At 32.5% G+C, this 18,627-nt stretch overlaps 1 protein-coding gene across 5 annotated transcripts in view; it reads right to left on the bottom strand.

The window, feature by feature from the left end:
• LOC123557202 (glycine receptor subunit alpha-2-like) overlaps nt 1-18,627 on the bottom strand; it is a 40,142-nt gene that overhangs the window by 10,101 nt on the left and 11,414 nt on the right. For 2 of the 5 annotated variants that reach the window (XM_053543543.1, XM_053543542.1), the window contains exons 2-9: nt 16,843-16,911; nt 10,763-10,877; nt 7,898-7,962; nt 7,394-7,470; nt 6,653-6,787; nt 3,574-3,800; nt 2,343-2,425; nt 396-539 (exon numbers count right to left, since the gene is read on the bottom strand). In XM_053543543.1, coding sequence (XP_053399518.1) covers nt 396-539; nt 2,343-2,425; nt 3,574-3,800; nt 6,653-6,787; nt 7,394-7,470; nt 7,898-7,962; nt 10,763-10,854 — 823 coding nt within the window. In that variant the 5' untranslated portion in view covers nt 10,855-10,877; nt 16,843-16,911. Of the gene's footprint in view, nt 1-395; nt 540-2,342; nt 2,426-3,573; nt 3,801-6,652; nt 6,788-7,393; nt 7,471-7,897; nt 7,963-10,762; nt 10,878-14,475; nt 14,601-16,842; nt 16,912-18,627 lie in introns of those variants that run through there. The other 3 variants (XM_053543545.1, XM_053543544.1, XM_053543546.1) reach the window with 3 other exon arrangements.

The following is an 18,627-nucleotide window of genomic DNA, read 5'->3' on the forward strand; positions in this document are numbered from 1 at the left end:
AAACTTCCCAAAAATCTGTTAAAGAATACCAATTTTGTGGTAGTCTCAATTTTCAGGTTTCCAACAAGTTCATAAGACACACAAAAAAGAAATAAAAGACTTGATGTGATATTCAACAAAGACAAGTCTGAAATAAAGGTTTTATGATGGTTAAACTTATTTTTTGAATTTCTCAATTTTTAGGTTTTACGTGCCATTTTTCCCAATTGTATGTGCCCCGGACCCCAGGTTTGAATCGCTAAAAATCCCTGTAAAGATAAGATATATAATTGTTACTTAGACAAATCTATTGTAAATAAAACACTAAATGGTAACTAAGAATATCACTAATAACTAAGACACCTGCATGCTGAATATTAAAGAATTACATGCAGATGTACTTAGCGGGCACTGACGTTTAGACATACTTCCGAAGTAGTCCTTGTCGCAGTTATATGTCTGTGTTGATATCAGATCGAACTGCGGAAACTTAATGTCTTTTCCCATTGTGAGGGGCACGTCACTCCATTTGAACTTCAGATGTTTGGTCGTCTGCCCATCTGAAATAGTACAGGAAAAGTAAAATTACCTACAGAGTTTTATCCTAACTGTTTTGTTACTTCGAAGAAGGAAAATATCCAGTAGAAATAAGTACGATGCAAGAAAGCAACCTTCCCATGAACATACACATCATACAGTGTAAACCTGATTGACAATTAGACAATATACATAGACAAGATAGACAACAAGGACATGCCAAACAATTAGAGGAAGACAGCGGGGCACCGTTTATATACCAGTTGATGGGGCACACTAAAACTCAGTCCCAGTATTAGCTCCTGTTATGTTTCAAAGTTACAGGACAATTTGAATAAATTGTATCCCCACCAGGCGAATCACTAACACAGAAGAGTGTCCAGCTTTGGCAAGTGTGAACTGTTCGATATTTATAGGCAAGACCATATTACTTTAGATTCTTTATTATAAAAGCAAAATTAAGCTTTGTGACATTAAAGCTCGTATTAGTGTCCGTGTACCACTTTTAAGTAGTTTATAATATTGAAATCATGGACAATGTGGATAAGTTTTTTCTATATGCAAAATGCAATTAGATTTAGTAATATTTATTTTATAATATTCTTTATCTAATGTGCGTTTTGTTGGGTATAAACCACCTGCTGATAATAATGTGCTTTATACCTGTCTTAACTGTCATATTTCAGCGGAAGTATACTTTTATCAATCTACCTCGGCGTTTTTAAGAAACGAACATACAGGCAACCACTTTGCAAAAATCACGAAGGGTAAAGCTTCAAATGTGTCTTTTTTCTTCCTTTTGGTAAGAATTGGACGCTAATAAGTATTATATATTACGAACATCCTACATAGTGTGTTGCATATGTTTGAAGTATAAAATTTGTTCCTTGTCAAGCAAAAGCATATCTTTCTATGAATGTACTTTTGAAGTATTAGCCCTTATCCTGCTAAATTTCTAAAATGGACTGGTCCATCATTCAATTTGGGCAGTACCATTTATTTTTCGAAGGGGTGTTCACTGAAAATGGGGTGTTCACTGAAAATTTACTGACTGAATAGTGAAGAGTGCAGACCATGGCACTGGTCGCAAAGGCAGTATCACTTGCCGCTAGCAGGCTAAAGGTTAAAGGGACTAGCCTCCAGATCGTTCGACAACAAAAAAATATGTTTTTAGATATCTGGAAATAAATGCTATATTTCTTAAGAAGGCTTTAAAACTTAATTACTGACAAACTATATGTTACGGAATCACATGAGAATTTGCTGTTTTTACTACTTTTTACGATGAAAATCGAAAAGCGTTTGTAACGCTTTACTCCGGGTAAACTGTCTCGATTATAAATATCTACATTTTGAAGTCATAATTCACTAATTCCGTTATAGCGCTATTTGTTACGATGACGGGAAAATGTCTTTATTGCCGCGGCGGTCCGTGGTTCGATTCCCGACGCGGTCTTCTTTTTTTTCTTGATTTGGAACTTTTCAAATATTATAGAAACAAAAACTCATATTCAAATGTTCATAATATGACCAAACTTCAATTTGAAAGAAAGATTATTTTTTGCCAAATCTGGAGGTCAGTGCCTTTAAAATGCATTTGCAAATGATACAATGCGAAGTTGAGAAAAACAACCGTCTATATCTGGCATTTTGTTTTAGAGGATAATATTCTAGATTTGCTAATTTTACACATACATAAGTATCCTTATACAAGTATGATATTATTGAAAATTAATTATTTAACATCATGTTAATAAGAAATTGTATGCTATTATCGTCGTATCATTAATAATATATTTTTCAAGAATAACTAACAGAAAACTTACAACTTTCAAACTCCATTTTGCAGTGCTGAGTATCAAATGGGTATCGTCTAAGGTCCATGACACAAAAGAACGATCCGGTCACCCTAAAACAATGAATATTCATTACACCTTTACTTATGAATGATGTAAATATTACATAATTCTATTTATATGATAACTGAGAGGCTGTTTATATGCTCGCTTTGAAATTACCAAAAATTATGACATATTTTCCACCAAAACTTGACTGAAAATAATATGAAGATAGAATAGTCGGGGGCTCTTACATTGTGATTAAAACTCACAGAAACAATTTAAAACGTATTACTTTATAAAGTGCAAGGAATGCCTGACAATAAGTTTATTTTATATGGAAGCCACTCTCAAGGTTTATATAACGCTAAAAGAATTATGGCAGAAAAAGGTAAAGACAGTTCATTGTTCAAATATGTATCTAGACATTTAATAAATCCACCATTTTGGTTTTTGTTGCCTTGGAAACAAAATGGCCACCATTTTGATCAAATATTGAAATGCTCATTACTTTCTCTTATTTTCAGACGATTTTGAAAATACTTCCACTTAAGAATTGCTAGCAGATGGAATTAATATAGAAACAACATTTCTTTGTAGAAATTAACATTATCTATAGCTTGAACTCTTTTGATATTATAAAATTAGCATGTATTTTAAAGCGATATCCGAGCTATTATTCGAGTAAATGTGCCATGATTCACTCATTCTAAATTACAAAAAAAAAATAAATAAAATGAATCAGAAAAAAGGTTGTTTTGTCGAATAAAATGTTGCTGTTGTGGTCGCTGAACGACTACATGTGAAACCGCGAAATAATATGACATATCTTCAAGCCAATAGTTGGACCATCGAAGTCTAATTATCTTATCTTGTCCGTGGCAAAAACTGAGAAACACCAAAAAAAAGTGGAATGTGACATTTTACAGCAATGTTTAGGTGTTAGCCTGACCAAGCATATGTAGGGCATGTTAGCAAAATACAAAAAATAAATAAAAATAAAATATAATAAAATAAATAAATAAAAAGATGAAAACTGCGCGACGTCGAAGAAAGAGACTTTCTATCTATCTATTTTAGCTAAACGTGTCAGTAAAACATGAAAAAATATAGTTTCTACAATGATCTAAACGATTTTAATATTTAATATTTCATCCACATTTTTACATGTGAATATCTTTAATACAGTGTTTGATATTATAAGGTATTATTAGCTTACCTAGCACTATACTGCACGGTACCGTCTGGATAGATATGCACCATCTTATTTGGCACAGTCACCTCGTGAAAGTCTGAAAACTTTTCAGTTATGATAAAAAAATCTGGAACCCAGATGGAATCAAAGAGAGAGGCGTCGAGTTCAAGTCTCGTAAGATTGAGGACATCGTCATAAACCAAACGTTCATCTTTCCATCGCTCCCGGAGGAACATGCTCAGTGAGTAATCCTGTGACAAAAATGATATATGTGTTATAGTATACTCTTTCTGAATGGCGTGCCGCCTAATAGAAACAAATTATAACATGATTCATTATATAATCACCAGTCCTTAGTTTGTGTTACTGACCGGTTGTTATGTCAACTTGAAGTTTCAATACTATTTGTCATTACAGGGTTAACTTCTTAAATGGATATATGATTCAAAATTCAATACTATTTGTCATTACAGGGATAAGTTCTTAAATGGATATATGATTTAAAATGAAATACTATTTGTTATTACAGGGATAAGTTCTTAAATGGATATAATGATTTAAAATTCAATACTATTTGTCATTACAGGGATAAGTTCTTAAATGGATATAATGATTTAAAATTCAATACTATTTGTCATTACAGGGATAAGTTCTTAAATGGATATAATGATTTAATTGTTTGCATACTTCAATTTCGTATATCTGAAACTATGGCAGTCATCAAAGAAATAGCACCAGTAAACTTGAGGATCCAACTGTCAGTTGTTACGTTACAATTTTGCTGGTTAACAAAATTTGTAAAAATTTTCATTTTCAGTGAAGATTTCACGAGAAACTTAAGTCAAATCAGTTAGAAAGCAGTAAAGTAGACGTCTTGTAGTATGAATAAGGAATATTTCCGAAAACACAACTGACATTTTATGAGCGACGAGTGACAACGGTTTGGGTTCAGGGAGACCTGGAACTGGATACTATAAATACATGAGTTTTGCCCGAAATTTATTTACAAAAACATTTGGTAAGAGAAATCAAAAGAGACTTTATCAAAAATTTGATCTTTTTCTACAATATATGACAACACTTTTTATTACAAATAGATGTTCTTATTTTGATATACGTTTAAGCTTAAGATAAAAAGAGAAATAATGTTCTTATTTTGATATACGTTAAAGCTTTAGATAAAAAGAGAAGTAAGACTTGTTGAACAAATTATATAGGTATGTTTCAACAATTTTGTAAGTACGCATAAATTGCAAAAGTCTTTGCCCCTCTCTTTAGACGTATATAAGTAAATATGTTTTTCAGAAGCTTATTTCGAAAAGATATTGAACGTGGGTAGTTAACATTTGTCTATAATTCATTTTAAATGTATAAATGAGCCGTGCCATGGGAAAACCAACATAGTGGGTGTGCGACCAGCATGGATCCAGACCAGCCTGCGCATCCGCGCAGTCTGGTCAGGATCCATGCTGTTCGCTAACAGTTTCTCCAATTCCAATAGGCTTTAAAAGCGAACAGCATGGATCCTGACCAGACTGTGCGGATGCGCAGGCTGGTCTGGATCCATGCTGGTCGCACACCCACTATGTTGGTTTTCCCATGGCACGGCTCAAATAATGTCTGAATCTGTTTGGATAAAAAAGCGGCATCTGACAGTGAAATTATTCACCCAAGCTTTTCCGGGAACTAAACAGACGCTCCAGTCCATATATTCAATTAATTACTGACCATTGAAAAAGACATGACCATATCACTTAAACTGATTGCTTGAAAATATGCAGCATGCTGTGAGCGAAGAAACAGAAAAACTTGATATCTTGGCAATATCCCTTGGACTGATTCTTCATAAGAGACACTAGACGGTTACTTTTTACCTGTTTTAATCGGTAGCCAACAATATGAAGAGGTAGTGTTCTAACTCGTTGTCAGACGTTATATGTTTTCGATATTTTGTATAAAGCAATTTCTGGTGTATTCAAAAATGCTTTCCCATACAGATCGAAAACATTTTTATAGGGTGTATCCATTTACAACCTTCTGCCGACTTCTACATGAAATCGTAACACTGTCTTGCTATTTCAAATTCACTTTCCATGAAAAGTGTTTACCCCAATTTAAACGTTCTAGTTTTGATGAAAACTTTCAAGTGGATAATAGACAAGGGCATGTTTTTCTTACTGTCGGTAATTTTACGAAAAAAGTCTAAATGAAAATTTGCTTTTGCAATGTATCAGATACTAGTAGTTTATACATAACATTTCTTTCTATTCCATTTAAAACTTAGTATTTATTTCAATAGATAATCTTATGGCAGATATCGAAAACTTAGTTCAAACTTTGTTTAAGGGATGGCAAATATTTTTGCAATATTTGCGTATGTACAAAATTATGTAATTCGCATGTATACATACAGAAATATTCTTTTGTATAACCATATAGAAAAAAAACAACAATTATTTGTTTCTATAAAGTATATTCAATAAAAGAAATTTAAGCAATTAAGTGTAATACGTATTAGTTTAAGAAAAAAAAATGAATCATTCAAGATTTGTGTTAAAATAGAATATGTACATGAAAATATAAAATGATAACAACCAAAAGCCTTAATTAAAACTGTATAAAGTTGGTTTACTTGTTGTTGTTTTTTCGTGAAAAGTCAATGGTATTTTTTATAGGAGTACAAGATACAAAGTCAAGTCAAAAGAGAAAGGAAAGAAAAAACAATAGCAATGATCAAAGAAACACCATACAACAGTAGACAAAGCAACTCGTTCACAGATGTTAAATTAAATTACACATACATGTTATTAACATCAAAATGAAGAAAACGTTTTATTGAGGTGACCTAAAATATTATTAAAAATTTCTCCTAATTATTCATGTGCTGACCTTATTTATATCCGTACCAAAATGGTCCCAACTTTAAATTATGGATAAAATGCTTTTTCTGTATAAATATTGCTATGGTTAAAAGCATTTCATTTCATTGTTTTAATACATCTTATGATAGATACATATTTCTATATTCTACAAGCTGTGAGCAATGAGTGTTTGGACATTTCTCCCCCAATCTGTGAATAAGTGACTTTGCAAATGAAATAACCCTGTTAATTATTTTGCAGCCATTTTGTTTTGTGTTATGTTTTCCGTTGCGTCGGCTATGATGTTTTGGATTCGATACCCCGATGAAGGAATTAACAGATATACTTTCAACATCGTCTTTATTTGATTTCTTTATCTGCGAATCAAAAATTAAAATACAGACTGATGATTCAAGCAACCCAGATAACAAAAAGGCATACAATGTACTTTAATAAAGATTATCACATTCAAAGCAATATTCACCCCGTCCACAAAAGTCATTTAAATTTTGAAAAATATCTCAGTTCTGTCATTTTACGGATTCGCCACACCCTCTTAATTAGATAGAAAATAATATTTATATAGTTTTATGTGTTTCAGTTTAGATCCCGTGTAATTTAATCTTTTACACATTTTTCAATGTGAAGCTTACCTATTTGCAAAGGTAAATCTACTTTGTTTTGCAAAATGTTAACGTCATGCTATGTTTTAAATTGATACGACTAATTGTTCCACTAATTTGTTGTATTTCGCGTTAGGAATCGTGTATTTGTGATGTGTCTAAATATATTTCAAAAATGGCAAAGACTTCTGCAATTATGATCTCCTTTACAAAGCATTTAACTAAAGGAGAGATACGTACGTTTTTGCCTCAATTGTTTATATACAAGACATTTACTTGTGCAGAATATACACTGACAAGAGTATGAGACAATGACAGAGTATGGGAAAAAGACATAATTGCATAACACCAAATACCTACCATGTCTATCTCACTGATGGAGAACATTGAAATGATAAATATATTGGCAGTCACTTCAACCACTTGATCGTTGCTTCCTGTGTAAAGTGGAATGTAAACTATATTTTGTTTTAGAATACACTATCAATTAAGTTTCGAAAACATAATATTTTGACGGACTTTTCTTTTAAAGAAATATTATATTATGTTTATGTGAAAATATGTATTTCTACTAGTTTTTGTCAAGATGTTTATAACTCATTTAAAAATGCCCGAAGTGACGTCGCTAGCTCTTAACGTCACTCAACATGGCTCCCAGTGACGAAATGATCAACGTAAAAGTACCCATATTTCCAACTTCAAATAATAATAATAAAAAAATATCACATTAAAAGAAAAATAATATGAATTTCTTTCAAATTTCTATTCAACCTCTGGTTTGTTTTATTGTTATTTTGGCACGGAGAGAGGGGTACTTAGAGATATAATGTCAAAACACGTGACTGTGAATTGACTGTGACGTACCTCTTTTATACTTTGGTGACAGTTTCTTGTCGTATCCATCAAATAACTTGTATAACAATGTTGACCTTTAACATACAAAGAAATAAATGACAATTTAAACATCGCTTAAAGAAAATACATGATTTTACAAAATTGGAAATCATATGTGTAAAGGTAAGAGTTAAAGTGCTAACATGAAAAGTACTCTTGAGCAAAACCAAAAACAAGAGCAAACGCAGTTCAAAGTTAACAGTACTGTGTCGGTCACATTCGAGCATCATGTCTGTTGTGCAACCTAGGACGGTCTTAGTCCGGTCGCTGATTCCTTTGCTGCGATGTCAGCCTAGCAGTCAGACAATAAGATCTATCCCTGACTGGTCTGTGACTTGTATCTTGACTTGTTGGAACTGGTCGTGACTGGTCGTGCTTATAGTTGTATGAAGTCGAGCCCTTATTGGAAGACTTGATATTCTAATGATCAACCACGATAACTTGAGATCACTCAAGACTTGTAACACAACAATCGAATGACATAATAACAACTACGACTAGTTTGGTCAAATGCATGGTTTTGAACATGATAGAATACCTCGACTACCGAAGTATGCCATGCAACTATCTAAGACCATATTAGACCACTCAGGACTTGCAAAAAGGAATTTTCAACGATTCATTGCAGGTTTTATTCGTTACCTGTTGCAAGTTGTCTTAAAAGAATGCCAGTGTGAATTGCGCTTAAAGCAAGGTAGTACGATACAAGCTGGTCAGAACTTTTCATATTTTACTGCCATATCTAGGAGGTTTTTGATCAGTACTGACCAGTTATATCGGGAAGTATAACCATACTACTCTTTGACTTGTAGGTAAAGGAGATAAGCAAATAGAAGAAGAACAAACTGATAATTGTCATCATCATCAGCATCATCATTATAATATATGTCTTGATTTTATTCAAGCTGGGAGATTCAAACGGCCTTCCGTATACAGCTCTCGCGGAGTGATATTGGTATGGTAGCAATATATGGTGCAACAACGTACATATAATACTCCCAAGTCAGAGCGTTATCCAGAGCTAGGAACTTTATACAGATTGAGTATACATGCCCTCCGTATAAATCTCTCGCGGAACGTTATTCGTATGGTAGCGTTATGGTGTCTAACAATCTATAAAACTCCTCAGGGAGCGTTATCCGGAGGGAGAGTTATACTGAAACACACTTGTTTGTCTCTCTGATAAGGTCATTGATTTCTTTAAGACAGCAATCCACTTTCCTATACGAAAACCTCTGGTTTTTATTTTTTTCAGACAGACATTGATATTATATCTAATTGATGCGGGGTAGAGAATTCTAACATGTAAGACGTTATCCAACTGACTTATAGAATGCCTGTATGGCTCCATTTTTGTTTTTAAACCCAACAAAACCAAACAATTGCTCATTGCATTGTTGTTTCTCACACTGTTTAAACTAGAAAATGTGCAACTCACAAATAAAGAACAATTTCCATATTATGTATTTTTCTAACGTGCTTTTATCCCTTTGATCCCTCGATATTGCGTTATATTATTTGCTGCCACTGAATTCTTTGACTGACGTAAATCTAATCATTTTGATATAGAAAATTATAAAAGCGTGATTATTTTCATTCTAAAATCGATTATCTTACCTGAGGCTGGATTAAAACAACTTTAATTCGTTTTATGTAAAGAATATTTAATTTCTCATTTGCCTTTTGAGACCAACCACAACCTAGTGATCTACTCTCCACCTTTCCAAACTGCAGACGAAGGTAATATATGGAAAAATCTAAACGGCTGTCCTCTTTGACTGATTTACATAGGATAGCTTTAAAATGATATTATAGTATACTCAACACAAATAAATACGTTATTTCTTTGGCAAATTAGTTTTCATATAACTGGCTTTTTATCGCTTTATTAAACAGAAGTAGTTCATTTGTTCGTCTTAATTATTGAGTAAAACTATGTTATAAAAGGTCCCTTTAAGCAAAAACGGCATATTTTTGAGTTCAGTCAGATAAAGATGCGTCTATTGTGTAAACCTCAGGATAACATACACAGCCTGCTTTAAACATTTTTACTTTGGTCAAGATTGTTAAATGTGTTTTAATTTCATTTTATGTTATCTGCGATAAGATAATAAAATAGAACAAGTAGAAAACCACCAACACGACATAAACAAAAATGTTGCAAGCTCGGTTTGAGTGAGCCTGTTCATGGACGGTAGTTGAAATGTAAGCTACCGATCAAGCCCTGTAGCCCCGAGTTGAGCAGAAATCAACATTTACACATGTCATAAAAAGGTTAAGGTCTTGTTTATTATAGTATTGAAAATACTATTGAAAGGGCCGGCCTATTTGGCTTATGAGACAACTTTATTGTACGTACAAATTACCTCCCAACTTCTACCAATATTCAAGGCGCCAGGCGGATAGAAGTCGGTTACCATTCGTTTAACTAGCTCGCGGTTCACGAACCGGCCTTTTCGGAACAAGTCCGATGACAAACATTCCCCGAACGAACGCTCCCCATAGGCTACCGATCCCGGGGCAGACGCCTTAACCACTGGGCCACGGTGACCGGTCATAATTACCAGAATATTATTTTCAGACATCCGCAGATGTATTCATATCATGACTATTGTGATAATTTACCGTGATATCTGAATATGTTTTGTATCCTTCTTTACAAGTAGTAATGTCCTTGGGTCTTGTAAATGTTGTATGTGCACATGAATTTCACCTTAAACTGTTGAAATAAAGTCAAAATTATCTTCCCCACAATTGTTTAATAGTTCGCTTATTAAGCCTGTATAAAAACATTGTCTTGTTCCTTAAATATAAATACGAAGCTTTTATACTCACATGTTCATTTCTTCTGTTAGATTCTGCGCGTTTATAGGTTGCAGAATTTCAAGAGAAAACAAGGTCAGAAAGCACAACATTTCTTTCACCATTCTGCTAGGCAGTAGTCATATTCCTAAAACAGCAAAGGAATATTCTGATTTTTTTTTTTAATTTAAGAGCCTCTTTATCAAATAAACATGCAATACAATACATGTACATATTTTCTTTCGCACGTCATTAGTTGATACGCAATAGTGACAGATGATAACATGTTAATCAAAGCCATTTTAAGTATGCATACTGAGCTTACTTTTACTCCAGTTTTAAACCAAAATCTTGACAAAGGACCTCATTTTTTTACTTAAGTTGTATCCTTTTTATATATTTAGACATTTCAATTTTTACCCATGGACCCCATTGGAAATAAGCTTTCAGCTTAATGGGTTATCCATAGGATCAAAGTACAATTTTTCTTAACTTTCAGTAGTCGTCTCCCTTTTGATCATAAGTAAAAGTACGCTTTGAAATTAAGTTTTATATGCAAACTGTCTGACTTGTTTTATTTTTATAATATCTTGTTTTAATGGCGATTCTTAATAATTGCAACTTTCGTCTGTGATACTTAATAAACTGTCTGTTTTGTATGTATTGTATTGTGTACTATGTCCTAAAATAAATAAATAAATAAATAAATAAATAAATAAATAAATAAATATAAAAAAGAAAGTATATTCTCTTCCCTTCTGTTCATATTTCAAACTCGATGCACTCACTTTAACTCTTTCTAAAACACAAACATGGCATTAGGCTCATACTTCAGGAATACTGACATAAAATCTATCTAAAATATATTCCTTAACTTTAATCAAATGAAAATCCAAAAACTGTCACATACACATCCACTTTGCAATAAATAAATGCACGTATTCCTCACAATACATTCTATAGATCTCCGCCACTCATAAACCATATATTTGCCTAGAACTAAATCACGTATTATTTAAACAGACGCAAATATTAGTCGTTATCTTATACTGACATAAAATAATATTTCTCATTCGCTAAAATGGAATTAATCTTAATGAGTCATTCACGAACGGAAATAACAATATTCTCGAAATGAAAATCGCATCATTAGAAATATTCGTTATACCTTAATCTCACTTCATTATTTTGTACCATGGGATCCATTAAATGTTCACTTATGTCAATTTCGCTTAAACAGGTGCTGGAGGGCGCCATGAACTGGCTATATTGAACCGAGCCTGCAATTATGTTACTTTATTTGATCTTATAATAGTTTTGTCAAACAAAATAAATGGTTTTAAAGTCTACAAATCAAAAAGTAAATATGATTACCTTATTCGAAAAACATGTGTTTAATTGTATTTTTGTATATATATACATTATTTACGATTATTACCAAATATAAAATATGGTATAATATAGCATGTATGAAAATAATATATTAATATAATATTATATCATATTATACATAGCGTTATATAATGTAATGTCATGTTAGTTTTGAAGTAAAAAGTATATTTCTGGAGTTAGTTCTTCGCTTTATCTATTTTTAATGCAATGCAATGCAATACAATACAATACAATACAATACAATATGTAATTAAATACAATACTATTAGGTTATTTAACATTGTTCTGTACAATACGGAGATATATTTGATTAACTGAATATTGTATTTCTGCCTTCCTCATTTCAAGACGCATAATTTAACTCTGTACATGGAGCGCATTCTTCACTCGATTTACATTCAGAACATTTTCACGCGTTTCCAACTTTATCGACCTTGTGAGCCGTCCAAATACGGAAAAATACAGGTTTTTTTGTACACACATACGTCCAATAAAGTAATATATTGTACGGTCACGTGTTGAAGAACGAAAGAATTCTAATAACGGTTATTTAGTCGTGTATTAATTAAATCAAAATTAGAATAAAAGCAGTCGATAACAATTGAAAACTTCATGTACATAACCTGTAAAACAAGTTATGTATATTTATATAGTAAATATAATATGGCAATGTGTGCATAGTCCTCAAGGAATGTCAATCATCGAGCAAAATGTCAACCTCCTATAACACTACAAAGACAATAACTTGTTAGACATAAACTCTCACTGTTGGCACAGAGATTTTATTCAATTTCAAGCCCAATTGTTCCCAGACTGATTTAGGACGTATTTAAAGTATATATCACGACGAAATTAATAATAAAACCAATAGGTTAATGAATTTGGGAAAATGTGCGCTTTGTTCATTTTTATCTTAATGATTAACATCAATACAGGGGCTTTCTCATTACCTGTCAAACAATATTTCTAACGACATCTCTAATGATCTTATCTAATTTAAACATATTGTATTGCCAATATATACACAGATAAACAGATAGTTACATCATTCGAACATATATTAGGCAAAAAGTTGACCTTTAAGTTTTCTTACGGACGTATGCTAGAATTCGGGGCGAAAATTTCCCCAATAATAGAACATCTTCGAACTTTGGATATAGAAGGACAATCATCTAAGAAACAAAAATATGTAATAAAAATCATAAGTCACCGGTATTGAAAAAGAGTTATCTGCCCTTCAAACGTCATTTTCTCCAAGAAATGCTGTTTTCAAGGGCAGATAACTCTTTTTCAATACTGGTGACTCAATACCGGTGACCTATGATTTTTATTGCATATTTTTTTTTTCTTAGATGACTGTCCTTCAATATCCGAAGTTTGAAGAAATTCTATTATTGGGAAAAATTTGGCCCATCTCATATACTGGGAATTCTAGCGTATGCCTTTAACATTAATAACGTGTCTTCCCTATAATAATTATTATCAAAGGTATGTATAATATATCAAGTAATATGTTCTACCTTACCTACCCGCAGTCTGTTAGATTTATTTCTTAAAGTAAAACTTGCTTTGGGCAAATACGAATTTGAATCCTGGTAGCACCATTAACATTATTTAGGCTTCTATTTTTCGTTATATATTAAAACAAATTTGTTCGTTTTTTCCAATAAGGATAAGAAAATAGGCACATGCAGAGGGCAGAATGGTATTTTGTCATAAAAATAAAACCACGCAAGTAAGACATAGTGAACAAAATAAAGACAACAGACAGACCGCAAGTTGACAGTGTATTGGAAATAGATAGTTAAAGTGACATTATGCGCATCTTACTGCACATAGTGTGTTTTTGGTGAATGTTCTATAAAAGCAATTTTCGGTTGCTGTGCATTTAAATGTGTTTAATTAGTGATAATACCGCATAAGCATTTGAAGTTGGTGCTTTATAAATAAAGAAATCGGACTAATAAAATAATAGTTCTTTTCTTCAATCTTCTACGCAGTGATCTCCCTTACCTACAAGTAGAGATTTCTGAAGTTGAAGGGAAGCAACTCCTACGTGCAGTTTGACTTTTCTCAAAAAGACTGCCCCAGTCAAAATAAGAAAAGTCATATTTGGAAAGTTATTTTTTCGTACTGGTAACAGGAAGTGTTTGGTATATTGGGTTAAAAGCTATAATTTCCTCCACCTTTTTTTACACACACATCTATTTCAGCTGGATTTTTACTTGAAAAATGCCCATAATTCCATTTTAATAAAATAGCGATTACATTTATTGGTTTCTTTAAAACTGTCAAAAACTCAAAAAATATTTTCAGCTTTAATGTTATTAAATGAATGGATCTGAATAACATACCTGTAGACGACAAAAGCCAGAATAAAAAAAAAACTTCTATCCTTTATTGTATATATTTGACTTCAGTTTAATATTTGATAAAATTTTCTTTTATACATTAATTTACATTTGTATTTACATCAAGGATGTTTTTCAAACATTTAGATATCGATATTGATTAAAATCAATATTGATGTAATTCAATATTACGACTAATTATATGCATCAAATAAATCATTATGCGTGTAATTTATTTACAAAAGATGATGCGTGAATTAACTTTAGGTTATACCATTTTTTGAATGTTTTATTAGATAAATAAGACCTTTTATACTATCTTAAATACCTTCGATTCATTCTGTTTTGATTTGATGCAATATAATCCTTTGTTTAAATATCGTGCATTATACGATTATTACTCAAATCCTCTCCTAAAAAATGATTTGTCGTATTAAAAGTTTTGGCAAACTTAACAATACAACAACAGTCATTAAGTGTCGTGCAGGGGCTATAAAAAGTCTCTCCGTGCTTTGTCTAGATGTAGTTATATTTTCTGGACCTTTGGGATTATGGAAAACATTCAGTTTTACTGTATCAGCCGTTAGGCAGCGGGAGGGTATTTGCACTTTTCACTATCTCTATTGAACAGACTTAATCAAACCGAGTCTGCTTTTATTTTGTTTTGTAGCATTTTATGCTTCAAAATTCTTACTGAGCCTTTTACATACATTTGAGCCACGCCATGAGAAAACCAACATAGTGCATTTGCGACCAGCATGGATCAAGACCAGCCTGCGCATCCGCGCAGTCTGGTCAGGATCCATGCTGTTCGCTAAAGGTTATTCTAATTGCAATAGGCTTTGAAAGCGAACAGCATGGATGCTGACCAGACTGCACGGATGCGCAGACTGGTCTGGATCCATGCTGGTCAAAAATGCAATATGTTGGTTTTCTCATGGCGCGGCTCATTTATCAAACATTTAAACGCAAAATTAGAAGAAGACAAACAATAATAGCAGACTTGATTTGGCCGGTCTATTCCTTAGAGGTAATGAAGCGCTTAACACCCCTCATGTCGCCAAGCAGCGGCTTAAACATGATTCTGCTATCCTTACTGGTAGTAACCACTAAATTGATTCCATAATCATAGATTGCAACCACACAAAATAATAAGATGTTTATTAGAAATAATAAAACGTACGACGCTCTAAAGGATCCCCTAGCACCGGCTTAATCGGAATTTTATCATCCGTAAACACTGAATGGAATCTATTATCCCAAAGGACCAGGATATGAAATAACTCCCGAGCCAAAGTACGGGGAGACTTTACGGCCGCAACACGGCATTGGTGTTGTGATAGTTTATAAAATGTTTATCATACGGAAGCAAATTATAATCAAAGTACTGAGTACAGTACTGAAGGAAAGTGATTTATGTTAGTACGTGTATGAAAAGAATCCATTCCAAAAATGGCACAAGCGCTAACAGCGATTTGATAGTTAACTATATCATCAATATGATACTGCGATTTTGTGTTTTTGGTGATATATACAGTTCTGCATTCAAACCCCTTGTAAAGTAAAAATATGTTAAGTAAAGGCACGCAGCCGATAGTTATTCGTGGTATTTATTCAAGGTATGTTGAACTATTTTTTACTAGGCATGAGTACTTGTAAGTTTGTGACGAAGTCCACAGCTGCCTCAAAGGTGGTGATAGAGTAGGCCAAATTTTCCGGTCTGTAACGATAATGATGGCAGAAGTGGTAAATTATTCCGCACTGAACTACACTGTACAGCGGATAGATACGAAATAGCTGTGAGACAGTAAGTTTTTAAGAGGAATAAGATACCAAACTTCATTAGCCTAAACTCATATATAGCCAAACAAAACCTCAGATATTGATTAAACTTTTCCATGGCAACAGAAAACTGTGCAGTAACCTTTATTACAGCTGTGCCATCTGAGTTTGTTACGTCGAAGAAAAATATGTTTCATGAAGACTATAAAACATAATGTCTCTGAACACTGAGTTTATAAAACATTTAATTATCTGCTTTGGAGTTATAGCGTTATTAGAAACCATGGTTAAATTTCGAAAACGAACGTCATATTGTTCTCAAATAGTATAGGGTTATATTATACGCCTGAAATGGTATATTTAACTGAAATGGTATATTTAATATATTTAACTGAAATGGTATATTTAACTGAAATGGTATATTTAATATATTTAACTGAAATGGTATATTTAACTGAAATGGTATATTTAATATATTTAACTGAAATGGTATAGTTAACTGAAATGGTATATTAAAAGTACTGTTGTTATTTCAAGATAGGTATCGTCTCGAATCTCTGTTTAAAAGAAAAGAAATGTCTTACTTACCATAAGTGAATCATATAAAAGCCATTGTTCAGCCTATCATAATGCTGAAAGGATATTTGCCATCGACTACTGAAAAAGACATGATAGTTTGAAATTTACGAACAATAGCTAACTATGGAGACAGCTATTTTAGTGTGTTTGACATGATTTAGACACTGCTGAATTGTTTATATGGCAGATTTCTTTTTAAATTGATTACCTTTCTAGTTTCTTGCAATGGAGATGTACAGCATGCTGATTTCTTCCGTGTTAGTTAGAAACAGTAGAGAAGTTATTTTCAGAATTAAGAAAATACAGTTCAAATAATTACCTAAAATATTTAAATCGTCATTTTGTTTTATATTGTCATGGAAATATAATGGGTGCCTTTTTGTTCAAATATCATAATGTTCATATCTTAAGCCAATTTTTAGAAATTCCTTGACGGCTTAGATAATTTGAAAATACTTAGCAGGCAGCAGTAACATAAGATCAATGTTAAAATTAAAATACATTCGTTCGTTATTTTCTAAGAATAACCTTCGTTTCCGTTTTCCTATGCAATTGCCCTTTGTTGATCTTTTACACACATATTGGCAACGGTTTGTTGTACTCAAATATCTGCATTGTTTAAAACAGTTAAAATGCAACTCGCGAATGATAATATCAATCTAGCGGGCTGCTGACTGCAGATTGTGTACCGTTTGACTAGCAGTTGTTTAATATCAAGTGATATAATTATTTTTATATAACATGAAATGAGGCTACAGCGCTTTCATTCTCTAATCGATACTTAATCATGAAGTTTTTTTTTTAAAATTAGGATTTTATTTGTTGTAAAGCCAATTAAGGTTTTATTAAGTATCACAACAGCGGTCTTTTATTAAGTGCCGATTGGCGGCCTTAAAATGCCTCCCCGTACTTGGATTCAGTGTTGTTATATTTTCTAGTCCTTTGAGATTATGGAGTCTATTCAATATATATTATACAGTGTAGAATTCAGCTGAAGCCCGTGCTAGTGCGTGAGGGGTGTTGCACTTTCCATTACCTCTCATGAACTGATAAAAAAAATCAAATTGAGTTTGCTTTTATTTTGCTTGGTTGCATTCTGTGCTTCCAAAGAATCTTCTTGCAGATTTTATCATAATTATATTATTACATATCGGACGCATAAGTAAAAAGATACCTGAAAAATAACATATATATTTCTTTCACAATTTGTTTTCACCACGAATCATCTAATTTATTTAATTGTGAAATATATTTTAAAATATCTTAAAACCCGGCCTTTATATCAAAACTTTATTTTATACTTTTCAATACCTCAGCAAAATAGTGCAACTACGGCATAGATCTATGTTGTTTGTTGCTTATCAGGCTGAAGTCGGTTAAACTTCTGAGTTCAACTGAATCTAGATTGTTTTAGAATTAAGAATCTGAATATTTTAAAAGTCTCAAGTGCTTTTAAGTAGTTAGTCCATTTTCTCTTGCTCAATAAATACAGTTTATTGTAACTGGGTTAGATAGAAACACCATCCTTTGCAAAGAGGTGATGTGTGTAAAAATGTTATCCTTGTGTACGTGTATTTCAGATTTTTAATTGTAAAAAAAGCTTTTTATCTCTTTTTTTTTCTGCTGCAAATTTTCTACTGATAAAATCTGTAAAACTGATCTTAAGTGTGAAGGTCAGTCACATGTTTAAATCTTCCGTTAAAGTTTGCGAGTCGGTTTGTTGAAAATGTTGAAGGAAAATATAATGAGCCGCACCATGAGAAAACCAACATAGTGCGTTTGCGACCAGCATGG

Source organism: Mercenaria mercenaria, chromosome 5 (assembly GCF_021730395.1).
Source record: "Mercenaria mercenaria strain notata chromosome 5, MADL_Memer_1, whole genome shotgun sequence".
In the NCBI taxonomy this organism is placed as follows: Eukaryota; Metazoa; Mollusca; class Bivalvia; order Venerida; family Veneridae; genus Mercenaria; species Mercenaria mercenaria.